Source organism: Neofelis nebulosa, chromosome 16, assembly GCF_028018385.1.
Source record: "Neofelis nebulosa isolate mNeoNeb1 chromosome 16, mNeoNeb1.pri, whole genome shotgun sequence".
In the NCBI taxonomy this organism is placed as follows: Eukaryota; Metazoa; Chordata; class Mammalia; order Carnivora; family Felidae; genus Neofelis; species Neofelis nebulosa.
The window spans coordinates 56325436-56341508 of NC_080797.1; the positions used below are offsets into that span (position 1 = coordinate 56325436).

The window sequence follows — 16073 nt, forward strand, 5'->3', positions numbered from 1 at the left end:
TGGCGTCTGGCTTCGCTCCCTCTCCACCTGCCCCACCCGCCCGCAGCCCACGTCACCCCGGCCTTGAGACCGCCACGCTAGTCTTTCTAGGGAAGTCTCTGCAGAGGCTGGAGCAGAGAAGCGACCACTCCGGGCCCGGAGAGGAGCGCGCGGGCCAGCGCCCGCTGCAATGGTCCGCGTCCTGCAGACGGGGATCGGGAGCGGACCAGACCCCTGAGGGATGGGGAGAGGCGAGGCTTTGAGGACCTGAGCCAAGCTGCGGGAAGAACCTCCCTACCCCCTCGCCTCCCACCGCGTAGGCGTCTCCGAGGAGACACCAGCGTGCTCCAGCCTCCCCCCCCGCCTGTGTCCGCTCCTTGTATTCCTGGGGCACGCCGCCGGGCTAGGGTGGCACGGAGGTGGGGGCACCGAGCTACAACAGCATCTGCCCGATCCGGGCATCCGCGCCTGGAAGGACAACAGGTGGCTATGGCGGGTGGACCCGAGTGGCCTCCCCGCTCCGGCTCCTGCGCCCCCACCCCCAGAGGATGCTTCCAGCAGGTGGGTTCCTATTTGACTTGCCCAGATGTGTGCGCCCTGTCCCCTGCCCGGGGAAGGGAGTGAGTGTGAGCGACGTGGGGGAGAAGGAGGTAGGAAATCACGCCTCTGATTCTGCAAACGCACACCCCCTTTTTGTCGTATTGCTGACATTCTTAAAGCATACGAGTCAAAGGCAGAGAGCTAGGATTTGGCTATAGATGGTGAAAGGCGCTGGTGTTGGGGTTCAGGGAAAACAAAGTCGAGCTCGTATTCTCTGGGCACTAGCGTGGTTCCAGGTTCCGCGCCACGCGCCCTGCCGGGACTCCAACATGCCCAAGAAGACGAGGGGCTCCAGAGCAAGCCGCGTGGAGAGATGATTGAACCCGCGTGTCCTGCGGACTACACACATAGTGGGGGTTCCTGGGCGGTTTAATCCAATCCTGGCTCCAGCTGCTGCTCTCACAGGCGCCCTCGGGCCAATCTGCCTCGGAACCTCGGTGTACAGAACTTTCTCCATTTCACCACTGCCCGCTTTCCTGACCAGAACCCTTACGTTTCCTAAACATACTGGGGACAGATGGCCGCCACCCCTTGGGAGGATTTGCAAATGGGAACCATGTCCCCATTCCCCGCAAGTGACCTGTGGAAGTAGAGATCCACGAATGAGGGAGCTCATCCTGGTATCACACTCCAACTGGCCCATAAGGAGCAGGGACTATCAAACAGACTAAAGGAAGGGAATTAATTAATTAATTAATACTGACTACTCATATACAAAGAACCAGGTGCTTTGGATCCATTATTTTATGTAATCCTCACACTCTAACAGAAATACATTATTCACTTTTTTAAAAGTCTTTAAAAACACAGCGTTATACAGAAAAATGCACAAATAATAAGGTTGATGAAAGCGAACCTACCCAGACCTGGGACACACCCACCCAGACCTAGGACAAACCCAGAGACTCTCTGTGCCACACACCCCCCACTAGCCACTCCTTTCTCCCTACAAGTAAACACTAAATTGACTTTTTAAGATCGTAGGCTAGTTTTGCCTGGTTCTGAACCCATATTATGCCCTATACAGTATACTCTGGTAGGTCCAGCTTCTTTCACTGAGTATTATGTCAGTTACCATCACATTGTAGGCAGCAATAGTTTGTTCTTTGCACTTTCGTAAGTGCACTTACATTTTGTAAGTTTGCACTTACATTGGTGTGCATTGGTGTATGCCAATGTATCCATTTTCTATGGACATTGGGGTTACTTACACTTAGGGGGCTATGATGAAAAGTGTTATCTCATGGCTATACATGTTTTCTTGGTGCACATATTTCTGTTGGCTGCGTACTTAGGAGATGCTGACTGTGCTTGTGCTTTTAGAGGATACTGTCAAATGCCATTTTCCTAAGTGGCTGTAGAAATTTGCATGCCCACCCACAACGGATAAGAGTTCCAGTTACTCCACAGTTTCACCGGCACTTGATTTTGCCGGTGGTGGTTGTTGTTGCACATTTTTTAAAAGTTTGTTTATTTATTTATTTAAGTAATTTCTACACCCAAGGTGGGACTTGAACCCACAACCTAGAAATCAAGAGTTGCATGCTCTTCTGATTGAGCTAGTCAGGTGTCTCTGTCAGTGTTTTAAATATTAGCCATTGTGATGTGTCTACTGTGGTTTCTCATAATTTTATTTTCCATTTGCCTGATGTCTGGTAAGATTGAGCATCTTTCTATATATGTATTGGCCTCTTTTATGAAGTAACTGTTCAAGTAGTTGCCTCCAACTTTATTCTTCTTCAAGATAATCATTACTATTCTTGACTCTGTGTGTGTGTGTGTGTGTGTGTGTAAGTATATATATATTTAAAACAATTTATCAGTCCCTATTCCCCAAAAGACTCAAACTTTGATTGGTATTTCACAGAATATATATATTTGGGGAGAATTTGCATCTCTATAATGTTGAGTCATCTAATCCATGATCATGGTAATATCTCTCATAGGTTGACTTTCATTTTTTCTCTCAATAATACTTTAAAGTTTTCTGCACAGAGTCCTTCAAAATCTTTCCCATGATTCATTCCTAGGCATTTGATATGTTGTTTTTTTTAATGTTTATTTATTTTTGAGAGAGAGGAACAGAGCATGAGTGGGGGAGGGGCAGAGAGAGAGAGAGAGAGAGAGAGAGAGAGACAGAATCTGAAGCAGGCTCCAGGCTCTGAGCTGTCAGCACAGAGTCTGATGCGGGGCTCGAACCCACAAATAGTGAGATCATGAGCTCAGCCGAAGTCGGATGCTTAACTGACTGAGCCAACCGGGAGCCCCATGATGTGTTTTATGTTATTATAAATTGCACTGTCTTTTAAATTTCAATTTTCTCATTGCTTGGTACAGGTATTCAGAAACACAATTGACTTTTTAAATTGACCTTGTATCTAAATTCACTTATTATTTCTAAAAGCTTACCTGTAGATATTTTCAGATTGCATTCATGTATAATCCTGCTGTGTGAATAAGTTGAAAGTTGTATTTCTTGATTGTTCAATCTTTATGCTTTTTATTTCCCTTTCTTGCTTTATCACCCTAGTTAAAACCTCCAGCACAAGGTTGAATAAAATTGGTAATAGCAAGTATTGTCTCATTCATCTCAGGGAGATCATAAGCTAGGACACTGGCTGTAGAGTTTCTGTGATCTTTGTCCGATTAAGGAAGTCTCCTACTTTTAGTTTATTGAAAACTTTTATCACAAATTGTTTAATTTTATCAAATGTTTTTCCTGCATCTATTCAGATAACCATATCATTTTTCTTCTCTATTCTGTTAATGCGATAAATGGAAATGTGATGCACGCTAGACATATTAGAGTCATCCCTGGGAGTTTTGCTGGGTCATTGAGAATGATCCTCTCTCTTCTCTCCCATAATTAGGAACTATAATAGCTATGTAAGTCTGGAGCTTCTGGGAATATCTTTCCTACCACATGGAGAGAGCCTGCCAGAAAATAAGGTCAACCCAGAGGAAATCAAAGCCAAGATATAGGTGGGGGGGAGTATGAGAGAGAGAGAGAAAGTAATGTTGGTGACAACATTTAAACCCTGGATCTAGCAATGTCAAACTTTTCCTAGATAAACAAGCTATACGAGCCAATCAACTTTCTTTAAGTACTCTGAGTTTATCTTATTTATACTCATTATGCCCATCTTGCTGGGATGGTTTTCCCAAGCAAATTGCAAAAATGCATATCAGGCTGTTGAACATAAACTGTATTTCCATCACAGCTGAGTGATGGGACTGGGCATGGGGCTGGGCACTGCAGCTAAAACATGCAATTCTAGGCAGTCTTACTCAAACATATGCGAGACAGGCTATGAAAACCAGCACAGCTCAACTTCCAGATAGATCAGCACTAAACCTTTATATTCACACACCCATTAGGTCCTACCTTACCACACAATCCATTTTCCAAAATGCAAAGAATTCAGCCCATTATCCTGGCTTTGGGAATAGGTACAGAAAGAATTATCCAACTTGTCTTCCCGATCACTGATGAAAATCATTCTAGGAATTTTTGGAACATGACAGATGTAAAAGACAGGGAGCAAGACAGCCAGTGAAACATCCAAACTTTCCTAGGGAAAAGAGGAAGATTGACAACTCAAGAAACAGTCAAGTCTTTTCTTTTATATGGAGACTTCATTGTCACTGCTATGATCCCTAGCTGAACTGACACCCCAGGAGTTCTCAGCTTAGGACTCTTCATAGTACAGAACCAGCCCTAGCAGCCCTGTGGGCCCCTGTCTAAGACACTGGTTTAATGAAGCCATAATCCATGCACTTGATGAGACATTCCCGGGCTGTCTGAACCACTTCTGCCCTCTTCTCGTCTGGCTCTTGTTTGCCCACTACAGTCAGGATCTCCAGCAGTTCACTCTCCACCAGCTTCTTGGCCAGCTCAGCATCTGCTGCCAGCAGGTTGTAGGCAATGACCAGGCCCCGGTGTTGGACTGACAGCCGGTCGTGCAGGCAAAGCCGCTGGAGGATCTCCAACCACTGAGTTGTCTGGAGGGGAGTTGTGGATAAAGAAGGATTGGAGGAATCAGTGGAGGCACAGAGACTGGATATTTGGGACAAGATAAACCGAAGGTGCTGGTAAGGCCCAGATTCTGGGCTCTGAAAGGACAAGCACATGTCTGGTTATCTGTTGGGACTCAGTTTATGCCTATCTGAGCCCCTTGGGACTAGGTGGCTGATGCCCATCTCCTTACCAGAGCCAGGGCAAGAATTAGAAAACTAAAAGGAACTTGACATAGTCCAATCCACTTCATTTTATAAGTGGGGGAACTGAGGTCTAGGAAGTGGAAGTAACTTAGCTATGGTCACACATCTGGGAATAGTAGAGAATGAACATCCACCCATTCATTTATTTTCTTAAGCATCTGAGAAGCAAAGGGACAGGCCCACTGCATGCCTAATTAGAATGGGGATGGAGAATGTTCAGAAAGGAGAATTCTAGCCTTGAGCACATGGGCAATGACTGCGTCTTGCCAACCCAGGTGCCCTTATTTTTTTTTAATGTTTATTTATTTTTGAGAGAGGCAGAAACAGAATGTGAGTGGGTTAGGGGCAGAGAGAGAGGGAGACACAGAATCTGAAGCAGGCTCTGCTGTCAGCACAGAGCCCGACGTGGGGCTCGAACTCACGAGCTGTGAGATCATGACCTGAGCTGAAGTTGGACGCTCACCTGACTGAGCCACCCAGGCATAAATTTTGGTTTTTGTCTGCTTTTCTCCTCTGGCTCATATTTGCATGAACCAGGTCCTTACATAGGCTTTTTAATTTTTTCAGAGCAATGCATAACTTACCACAAATATTCTTATAGTTGTTAAGAATGCAATATTTTCTTTTTTTATATATGTTTATTTATTTTTGAAGGAGAGAGTGAGCAGGGGAGGTGCAGAGAGAGAGGGAGACGCAAGAATCCGAAACAAGCTCCAGGCTCTGAGCCGTCAGCACAAAGCCCAACGCAGGGTTTGAACCCATGAACTGTGAGATCATGACCTGAGCTGAAGTTGGATGCTTAACCCACTGAGCCACCCAGGCACCCCTTGCTAACCCAGTGCCCTTAGAGATATGACCACCAGGCATGCCCTGGGCTTGCACTCCACCATCCCTCCTCTATCTCTCTCCTCCATTCCCGGTTGTGAAGCAACCCAACTACTGTGCGTGGGGAAGACAGGACTCCAGACCATTCTGATCGGCCCAGAAGACAGAGTTGGAGCTAAGCATAGAACCAGGAGGCTTGACTTTACAACATTCAACAGACACACATGAGCAGCAGAGTAGGAGACTTATTGGTATGGGTCTTGGAGTCAGAGAGATCAATGTTCAGGTCCCAGCTCAACCACTTAACCAAATGTGACCTTAGGTAAGTTCTGAACCTCTCCAAGTCTCGAGAGCCCCTCTGTCATCTAATACACCTACTTCTTCACATTGTTCTGATGCAGTGATATGGTGCAAGAAATTGCTTAGCATGGTGGCCGGAGCACAGTAAAGTGCTCAACAAGGAGGCGTGGATGGGGATTATGATTTTATGCAGTAGTCCAAGCATTTCCCCTTTGCTTCCTCGTATACTTATTACCTCACCCTCCGTTCGTCAACGGGGGCAGCTTCCCACAGGCACCACTCACAGATGGGGAGACAGGCACAGGGGGAAAGGACAGACTAATTATTGGCTCTCCGGCTTCTAAGCAGATTTTGGTAAACTCTGCACCGAGCGCACCACAAGGAAAGGAAAGGAAAATTCAGCTAGCTGCGGTAGAGTTCAGGGGGAAGGTTGAATGCTGATGGGTAACTGATAACAGGTCCAGTGCCAGTGCTCCCCAGGCACAGAAATGAAGCCAAGATTTCGGAAGGAAGAAGTGGCCAGGAGAGGGTCAGCAATCTTGAAGGATTCCAATCCCTTCCCAACTACCCGGCGATGTGATCTTGAGTGGGTTACTTTTCTGCACTCAGTGTTCCTCACCGGTAAATGGGGATAATAATAACCATATCCACCACACAGGGCTGTTGGAAGGATGGAACAACTTAATCGATGTAAACATTTAGAGGAGTGTCTGCAGCACGGTAAGCGGGCGAGTCACAGAGCACCCTGTGGGACAGATGTTGTGTGACCAGTGACTTCAGCAGAGGCCACTTCGGGGCAGCGGTTTCAAAGTGTGGTCCTCAGGCTGGAGGCACCCCACCTCTCATCTACTGATGCAGAATACCTAGGGAAAGTGTTTTCACCAGCCCTCCAGGTGATTCACACACCTCTCAGTTCTGAGAAACTTGCCTTACGGGGAAATGCTAAAGCCCAAGGACCAACCAGGATGAGCTCCATCCAGCTGAGAGACCCTTCCCTGGTGCCAGGCAGCATAAGCGCCTGTGGAACACACGCACACACACACACACACCACCACCACCACCACCACAAACTGTCTAAAAGAGCCTTCCTTTAAAGCAGACTTGAGTACATTTGAACCAAGATGTTTACAGTTTTTGCCTTCAGTGGAGATGATACCTACAAACTAGGTTGTTTGGTGGGCTAAAGCCATCTGCACCTTGCGTGGCCGGGTCCGCAGCTGCGTTTATACCACTTTGCTGAGATGGCCACAGTCCCACCGAAGGATCTGATCACCGCGTTCACGTGAGAGAATCTGCCATCTCTTTGCCCAACCACCAGCTCCCTGTGGCACCCCAACCACATCCATGCTCCTCTCGGGGAGCTCGGGGGCTCCCCCACAGTAGTTAGTGTTGTGGCCATCCTCGTCATCATTCTGAACTAATGAGCTGTAAGCACCACCAAAGGCAGTGGGTGAAGGTACAGTGGGAGGGACCTGAGTTAGCACACCTGGGAGTCCCAGCCGTGGAGGTAGGGGGCCAGATGGTATAGACGCCCCTTCTTAGGTTGTAGGAACAGGTACCCAGGGGCCTGGGAAGTGTTACCACAGAGGCCGGCCTCCCCATAGAGGACCACGCAAGGCAGTCCCCTTTCCACCCCCAGGGCCCGCTCTCACCACTTGGGTCATCTTGAGGCACAGTTTCTTATGTGCTGCTGTCAGCATGGCCAGCGCCCCTGCGGCCGCGTTCTGCACCTTCTCATCGTCCTCTCCGCAGAGCAGCACCACCAGCTTCAGCCGGTCATTCCCATCGGCCAGGAACCTCTCCTGTACCTGTGGGAGGCAGGTACAGGGCTCAGAGAAAAAACGAAAAAACGCCCCCACCTGCCAGCGTGAAGAGGGAAAGAGGCATTGGAAGCCGTGTTCTCTGACCTAAGATCCTTTGGAACTTTCCTTTGAGCAGCTCACCCATGCCACCTCCCCCAGGAAGTCTTCTCTGATTAACTGGAGAAAGGGGCTATAAACTCCTCCAGCTGAAAGGTTAAAGAGACTGCCGCCATCTCTGTTTGCACTTGGCTATCCACATCAGGGGAAAGGGCACAGGCTCCTGGATGGTAGGTGTTGCCCAAAGAGTCGTGTTTCACTTCCCTTTGGGGAAGCCTGGAATGTTTCTCCCACAACAGACGGGCCTTCGGGGTCTGCCATAAAATGGCTTTGCAGTCCTGGAAGGTACAGGGGCTTGGCAAGAGCAGGGGACAGAGCAAGAGCTGCTGTACCATTCAATGGGTGAAGGATGAGCTTTCCAAGGGCCCTAAAGCCAGAAGAGCCTCCTGGGGCTCAGGGCCCTGACATGTCTCAGAGCTCACTGCCCCCCCCCCCACCGTCTGCTCCACAGTAAAATCTAGTTGGTCAAATTTAAGGGCATTTTGTCGGGTCAGGTTTCCTAGAGGTGGAGCTCTGAAAGGGGTCTAAGGTCAGTCACAGCTGCCCAGGTTATGACCCGCATCTCACTGAAGCTGGGGCAGAGGTCCTCAGAGGCGAGAGTATGGCAGAGATAGTCACTGCAGTCCCCTCTCATGGGGCACAGTGGTGATTGGAAGCCGCTATATTCCCCACCGATGTGGCCATAAGCCAGTGCTCGTGATGGAATGTGAGAGGAAGTGATACGTGTCACTTCAGGCCACCATGGCGGAGTACCATAGGTGCCTTTCCCAGAGGCTCACTCCCTGTTCAAATGGAGACCACTCCCAGAGTGCCAGAGAGGGAGACAGTTCTTTTTCAGCTGGGGGGCTAGTTCTCAATGGTTGAAGAAGCCTGGATCCCAAGTCATTGCTTAGAAGCAAGCCAGCAGATCCAAATGTAAGCAAGAAATGAGGTGAGTGAGAAATGAATTTCTCTCTTGGTGGGACCACTGTATATTTTGATTTTGGGGTGTCACAGCAGCTGATGTTCCCAGGGGAAGCCTATTCCTTCTCCCCCACTCTTCCTCCCCCGACTTTCTTTGGATACACTCTTTTCTCCCACATGGCTGCCAGCCCTCCAGGCCAGCCTTAGGCCAGCTCCCTGGTGGATCCTGTTTAGCTTTAAAATTTTTTTTTAACATTTATTTATTTTTGAGACAGAGAGAGACAGAGCATGAATGGGGGAGGGTCAGAGAGAGAGAGAGACACAGAATCTGAAACAGGCTCCAAGCTCTGAGCTGTCAGCACAGAGCCCGACATGGGGCTTGAACTCACGGACTGCGAGATCATGACCTGAGCCGAAGTCAGACGCTTAACCAACTGAGCCACCCAGGCGCCCCCCCGTTTAGCTTTTTAAAAATTTATTTTTTACTTCAACAGGCTTTCGTGGGTTGGGTTTTCCTAGTATACCAGTGGGAAGATCCAAGACCTGAGTTAAGAATCAAGGGAAAACAGAGGGGTCTCACGCATGGCCTGGCCCTCATGTTCATGAAGGGCCTCAGACTTTGGCCCTACTGTTACCTCTGATGAGGTTATCCCTACAGGCATAGCAGTACTCTGGCAGGATGGAAAGAAGGCATTCATTTACCATATGGTTATAACTGGTCTCCATTACTGGACCATGAAGCCATTGGCATGTTCTGAATTCATTTTATTTTTATAAATCCTGTAATTACTCTGTGAAGAACACAGTTATAGTGCATTGCAATTTCCATAGAAACAGCAATAGTTCATTAAACTGTTAACATTTAAAATATTCTAAAGTTGTTTGTACAACTGTGTTTTCTCTCATATTTTTATATATGTGGAGCTTCAATAAATGTAAGTGGTCTAGCCTCTTTTGATCTCTAAAAGACCCTGGTCTTATATTCTTCTCTGTTATGAGATTATTCTGACATAAATAACTTAGGGAAATGGTACCTTCCACCTTGGCGGGCCCAAACAGTGGGGTCAAAGCCCCAGCTAGGAATACTACTACTTTGTGTGTTTTTCTTTGTCTCCTTGGTTCATATATTCCAATCAGAGTCCCTACAGGGAAGAGGACTGCAATCTGGGAGAGATTCAGGGGTTCCTGGGTTCACCTGCCCCATTCCCATCCTGAGCCCGCCTCACCTCCTTGTTCAATACCATGTTGCACATGCATTCAGTGGCCGCCTGCCTCAGCTGGTCGTGATTCTCAAACATGTAATTCTCAATGTCTGGCAAGGCCTTCTCCTTAAAGATCTTCTGCCTAGGGTTTGAGAGGTGGAGGAAGGGAGGCGACTGAGTCCTCTGGAGTGAGCATTTGGAGTTTTGGGCCATCCAAGGGCCACTCCACCCTGCTGGTGGTTCCCTCCCACGCCCTCATCAGGGTTTGGACAACATCGATCCCACCCCCAGCTCCAGGAGAGGCACCAAAGGGCATAAGCTAAATGATAGCATAACATCCTGGCCATAGCAATGGGGTCTGGGGTGAACATGTCACCAGGCTGGAGATTCTTCTGTATTATTGGTGCAGAAGAGAGAGTCTTTCTCTCTCTCCTGCTGGCTATGAAGCCCAGAAGATGTGAGGTCTGGAGCAACCCTTGTGATCACAATCGAGGGGAAGAGCCCATTTGATAATTAAGACAACACAGGCAGAAGTGGACAGAAGTAGGAACGTGGGAAAAGTAGGGAAAGCGGTAAAGAAAAAGTGGGGAGGTGGGGAAGCTTTGTAACCCTTGTATCAAGCTGCACCTGCTTCTGGTCACCCCAGGCTTTTCATTTACATGAGTCCTTAAATCCCCTCTGTGCTTAAACCATTCTGAGTTGAGTTTTCTGTCACTTGCAACCAACTGAAAGAATCTCAACCCAAAGCTCTCCACCGTCTCCTTGGCTCCCAAGAAGGAATCTGTTTTATCCCCACCCATCCATCTGGATATCTTTTTTTTACTACTTCCATCAGAAAGAAATAATATCCTTTGCCTTCCTACATTCACTATGTGCTAACTTGAAACCCTCCCACTGTTGTTTCTACCCATTGCCTTCGATCCTGTCCTCAGAGGAAAGCACACGGGGTGTGTACATGAAATTTCCACCAAACCCTGCAAGGGGCACGTCTCTCCCCGCTGCTCTCTCCTTACCCCACTCACCGGAGTCTGTCACTTCTCCCAGACAGATTGGTGAGGCCCAGGAGAGCCTCATAGTTCTGGAGCCCATCCCGCTGTGTGTCCAGAAGACTCACGAGGGGCCGCACCACCTCATACACCTGTGTGGAGGGTCAAGGAGTGAGTTGGGTGGAGACCGCATTCCCCCAGACCCAAACATCAATAGATGCTGGGCTTCCGAATTTCCGAATTCCTTGCCCACCCACTGTCTGACTCAGGCTTCACAATGACCCTGAGAGGCAGGATTACTTTCCTTACTTTGCAGATGAGATAACTGAGTTTCCAAGAGGACAGTCCCATTAGTCAGAGGCAGAGCCAGGCACCTCTAATTCATTGTCCTCTCTGTGACAACACCATGCCCCCTCCCAGGCCTGGGGTAGGGTGCAAAGGGCCCTAGGAGCAAAGGAGACTCCTCCCAATGCCCCCTTCCCCCACCCCTCCGCTGCCCCGGCACCAGCACCCACCCGCTCCCCCGGAAAGGCGATGTCTGGATTGGACACGGCGGCGATCTTTGCCAGGGCATGGGCTGCCTTCACCTTGCCCACGTCTGTGCCCTCCAAAGCCAGGGGAAGCAGTGCCTGCAAGAGAGGGCATGGTCACTCTTTGGTCACAAACATCTAGAGACCTCTCTCCCCATCCTCCTCCTCTAGCTGCTGTCTGCCTATTCCATTAGGAGTTCAGGACAACTAGGGGCGCCTGGGTGGCTCAGTCAGTTAAGTGTCTGACTCTTGGTCTTGGCTCAGGTCATGATCTCATGGTTCATGAGATCAAGCCCCATTGACAGTGCAGAGGCTGTCTGAGATTCTCTCTTTCCCTCTCTGTCTGCCCCTCTCTCTCTTTCTCTCAAAATAAATAAACTTAAAAAAAAAAAAAGGAGTTCAGGAAGACTCTACAACATAAACAACCCTTGAGCATCACAGAAAACCTCCCAGCACACTTTGGTGTCTTCCCCCACACTCCCCATCCATACTGTTTGTTTTTGGAAAAATAAATAGATCGACACACTGACTTTTTACTTCCTGACTAAGTCAAACCTAATCATCACGGCAGACACTTACTGAGCACCTACTATGAACCAATACTTTAAGAGTATTTCTGTAATCCTTGTGACATTCTGCAGAGTGAATGTGTGATCCCCCTTCCCATTTTACAGATGAGGAAACCGGGGCTCAGGGAGACAGTCATTTGCCCAAAGTTATCCAGCTAAAAAGGGGATGAGCAAGGACCCAAAGACAAGTCTTCTACAGCAACATCCACGGTCTGTGTATCTGTACCTTGCTTCCTTCCCATAGCAAGGAGTATGAATGGGATTCCACAGTAAATCCCATGACACACCGTAAAATCAGGCAGAAGTTGATTTGGGACCATCAGCACAGATAGGACAGATACTTAAATGACAGTGTTCCAAGGAGGTTAGGTTGGAGCAAGCATATTTTATTTTTGGACCAGGCAAAGAGCATGCACAAACACACACACACACACACACACACACACACACACACACACACACAGTTGCTCCTCCCCAGTGGATCATCTTTTAGGATGGCAAGAACCTTATCCCACCAATTACCTTGCCACCACCTTGAGCCACAATGGTTCCTCGGTCTTTTGGGTTATCACACAGCGCCAGGAATACCCTGTAGGGCAAGGATAAAGGACACATCATGTGAACCTTTCCCAGGCATCAGCAGGCCAGCGAGTCAGACCCAGTGAAGCCCTGGAAAGTGCTGCACCTGCCCCATCATTAGGCAGCTTGGCAAGATACTGCCGTGGATGTAAGGAGCTGGGGAGAAAGTAAAGCCAAGTGAGCAGCAAAGAGCCCCCATCCCTATTTGGGAAGGCAACAAATGGCTCCCTGCTGCCCATCAACCGGGAGAAACTCTTCAGTGCAGATGCAGCCCAGGACCTCTGTGATCTGACCCTCATCCCCCTCTCTGGTCCTACTAGCATGGCTCCCTCCTGTGCTCTCCATGCTCCAGACATGCTGCAGGAGAATCTCATCTCACTGACTCCTTCTCCCTCCATCCCCTCTGCCTGGAACTCTTCCTCCCTGGAACTTAGGTGGCTCCTTTTCTTACCTCGTGGTTCCATTGAGTTACCACATCCTCCAAGAGGCCTATCCTGGCTGCCCTCCCACCTCCCCTCCAGTTGGCTGGTGGGTGCCACTGCTTGTGCTCCAACCAACCCTTTGTATTTGCCCCGTCATGGCATCCGATGCATCGTATTGTACCTGTGAGCCTGTCTGCCTCCCCATCTTTGGAATAGCAGGTCCCACTCGGGGCCTGGGAGGCAGCTAACCAGGATGGACAGTGACCTCTTTCCTCCCGATGCAAACCTCCACCTGGGATGACCTGCCCTGCCACATCACTCTTCAATGTCAATCTCCTCCGTCTCCTTTCCAGATCCCTCCAATGGCTCATTCCCTCATTGACTTCCCTGCTATCTCTATCTCCCTGCCCAGCCTCTCACCCCCAGCTCCCTCAGACCCCAGCCCTTGCCCACTGCAGCCCCACCTGGCCAGCAGCTCTTTGGTCTGGTCGGTGAGAATGGCACTGTCTGCTTTCACCATGCAGGCCAGGGCAGAGGTGACACCAGCCTTCAAAAGCCGCTTCACACGCATGTCTATAAAGTCCTTCTTGTCCTGGGGAGACAAAAGGGTAGCAATGGGGAAAGAGCCCAGGCACCAGGCCAATCTATATTGGAACTAAAGGTGGTGCATTTCTGACTGCTTATGGCAGGCTGAATAATGACCTCCAAAGATGTCCACATCCGAATCCCCAGAATCTGTGAATATTACCTTACATGGCAAAAAGGACTCTGCAGATGTGATTAAATCAAGGTCTTGAGACAGGGAGATAATCTTGGATTATCTGGGTAGGCCCAGCATAATCATGAGGGTCTCAATAAGAGGGAGGCAAGGAGGGGGCACCTGAGTGACTCATTTAGTTGAATGTCTGACTCTTGGTTTCGGCCCTGGTCACGATCTCACGATCTGTGGGTTCAACCCCCACATTGAGCTCTGTGCTGACAGATTTACAAAAATCTAAATCTTTTACTGGCTGGAAATATCTATGCGTTCATATTCAAACCATGTACAAAGCATACCCTTGAGTGCAGGGAATCACTGGGGAGGGCCCCAAGGAGATTTTGTAACGTCTGGGCTACTGCTGACGGGCCTCTCTCCCCTGTCTCATTATTTCTACTTAATACCCAGATCCCCAAAGCCAGATATCCCAGGAAACAAAATTTCGGTAATTGTTGGAAACATGAAATACACGGTCTGATGTTCATGAAACCAGCAACATAAATTGCAAAATGTTCATCGTAGCTCCATTTGGTTTTTCAGACTAATGGTTGGATCCTCACTCCCCACTCCCCATAGAACATTAAAAGTAAGGGGGAGGGGCGCCTGGGTGGCTCAGTCGGTTGAGCTTCGGCTTAGGCTCAGGTCATGATCTCGTGGTTTGTGACTTCGAGCCCCGCGTCAGGCTCTGTGCTGACAGCTCAGAGCCTGGAGTTTGTTTCGGATTCTGTGGCTCCCTCTCTCTCTGCTCCTCCCCCGCTCGTGCTCGCTCATGCGCGTTCTCTCTCTCTCTCTCTCTCTCTCTCTCTGTCTCTCTCTCTCTCTCAAAAATAAACATTAAAAAAATTTTTTTTTAAATAAGGGGGAAATGAGCGTCACCTAATGGGAGAGATTTGCCATGATCATCTTCAAATTATTTGTGTCCTGTGCCAAATCCTCCCAAGCACATACACACAGCACCCAGACATCACTGTCCTTCGGTTCCACCTCTCAGCTGGCCTGGTGACCCTCCAGCATCATCCCTATCCTCACCTTAGGGTGCTCCTCAGGCACGTGCTGCTTGGAGAACTTGGCGAGCTGTACCAGCTCGGGGATTACCTCCTTGACATCATAGCTGTTGGTGCAGTTCACCAGGGTGGTGGCCACAGAATACAGGATAGTCTTGTCCGTGGTCTGGAGTTACCGGGTGAGGGGAAGGAGGGGAAAGGCAGAAAGGAAACTTTAGAACAAATCTCTGCTTCCAAGACGGTCCCCTGGCCGGGTTGGTGAGTTGGTTTGGGAGGAACATGGCTGGTGCTGCCCAGCTTGGAGGCAAGCAGGCGGCACAGAGGGAGGAGGAACCAGCTCTACTCAAGCAGGGTGGAAAAGAGCCAGGGATTGGCCCAGCGCTGGGAAGGAGGGAGGGGCCCAGAAAGGGCTAGCCACTGGCTCTCAGTCCGTCAGGACCTCACCGTCCTCTTATTCATCTTCCCACTGCCTGGCAGCCACGAAGAATCATGAGCCCATTTTATGGTCAGGTAAAATGAGGGCCAGACAGAGGGAAATAACCAATCTGGTTTACGTGGGCAGTAGGGGCAGGGCCAGGATAGAGACACAGGAGTCCAATTTCCCAGGCTCAGGGGAGGACCCTGTGAGCCTGAATCCAGTAGACCTTTCCTGAGGCCAGAGGTCAGGGCCACGCTTGCCTTGGCCAGCTCAAACATGGCCTGCAGGGCAGGGATGTCCTGGACAAAGTCGTCTTTCACGTCAGCATCCAGCGTGAGGTAGGCCAGGCCCTCCACTGCCCATCGCCGGGTCCGGGTATCTATGGACGCGTTGCACAGCCACCTGGAAATCGGGGAGGAAGAGCGCTGGGGAAGAGTGCCATGGCTCCGGTCAAGATGGCGGAGCCATTTCAGGTTAGTGGGTAGCAGGTGGGGAGCGTTTCACAATGTGGCCCCACGAGAGCACACCCCAGAGAGGAGATGGTGGGCCCAGGGAAATAGGACCCCCTTACTTGCGACACTGTTTGGCCAGCTTCTCTGTCGACCCTTCAGCAAACTGCCTGAGGCCATAGTCTGTACCACCTGCAGAGCCGAGCTTACAGAGCCCCTGGGGAGGAAGGGAAACGCTGGTAGAATCAGGGACACTTGGGGACAAGGCTTTGCTCAAACTCGTCCCTTTGCCCCTTTTTCTTTGCCTCGATAAACCTCTGTGCATACTACAAACCTCAGCTCAGGGGTCACCTCTTCCAAGATGCCTTCCCTGAGGCTTCCAGGATAGGGCAGATGTGCCCAAAAGCTGG

The 16073-nt window shown here is 49.6% G+C and overlaps 1 protein-coding gene across 3 annotated transcripts in view; it reads right to left on the reverse strand.

The window, feature by feature from the left end:
• Positions 1–3911: 3911 nt before the first annotated feature.
• The window catches only part of UNC45B (unc-45 myosin chaperone B), a 28877-nt gene continuing 16715 nt past the window's right edge, over positions 3912–16073 (reverse strand). For all 3 annotated transcript variants that reach the window (XM_058703348.1, XM_058703346.1, XM_058703347.1), the window contains exons 11-20: positions 15786–15880; positions 15475–15616; positions 14822–14962; positions 13500–13627; positions 12557–12623; positions 11451–11564; positions 10972–11087; positions 9974–10091; positions 7578–7733; positions 3912–4581 (exon numbers count right to left, since the gene is read on the reverse strand). In XM_058703348.1, the coding sequence (XP_058559331.1) occupies positions 4321–4581; positions 7578–7733; positions 9974–10091; positions 10972–11087; positions 11451–11564; positions 12557–12623; positions 13500–13627; positions 14822–14962; positions 15475–15616; positions 15786–15880 (1338 nt within the window). In that variant the 3' untranslated portion in view covers positions 3912–4320. The remainder of the gene's footprint in view (positions 4582–7577; positions 7734–9973; positions 10092–10971; positions 11088–11450; positions 11565–12556; positions 12624–13499; positions 13628–14821; positions 14963–15474; positions 15617–15785; positions 15881–16073) is intronic.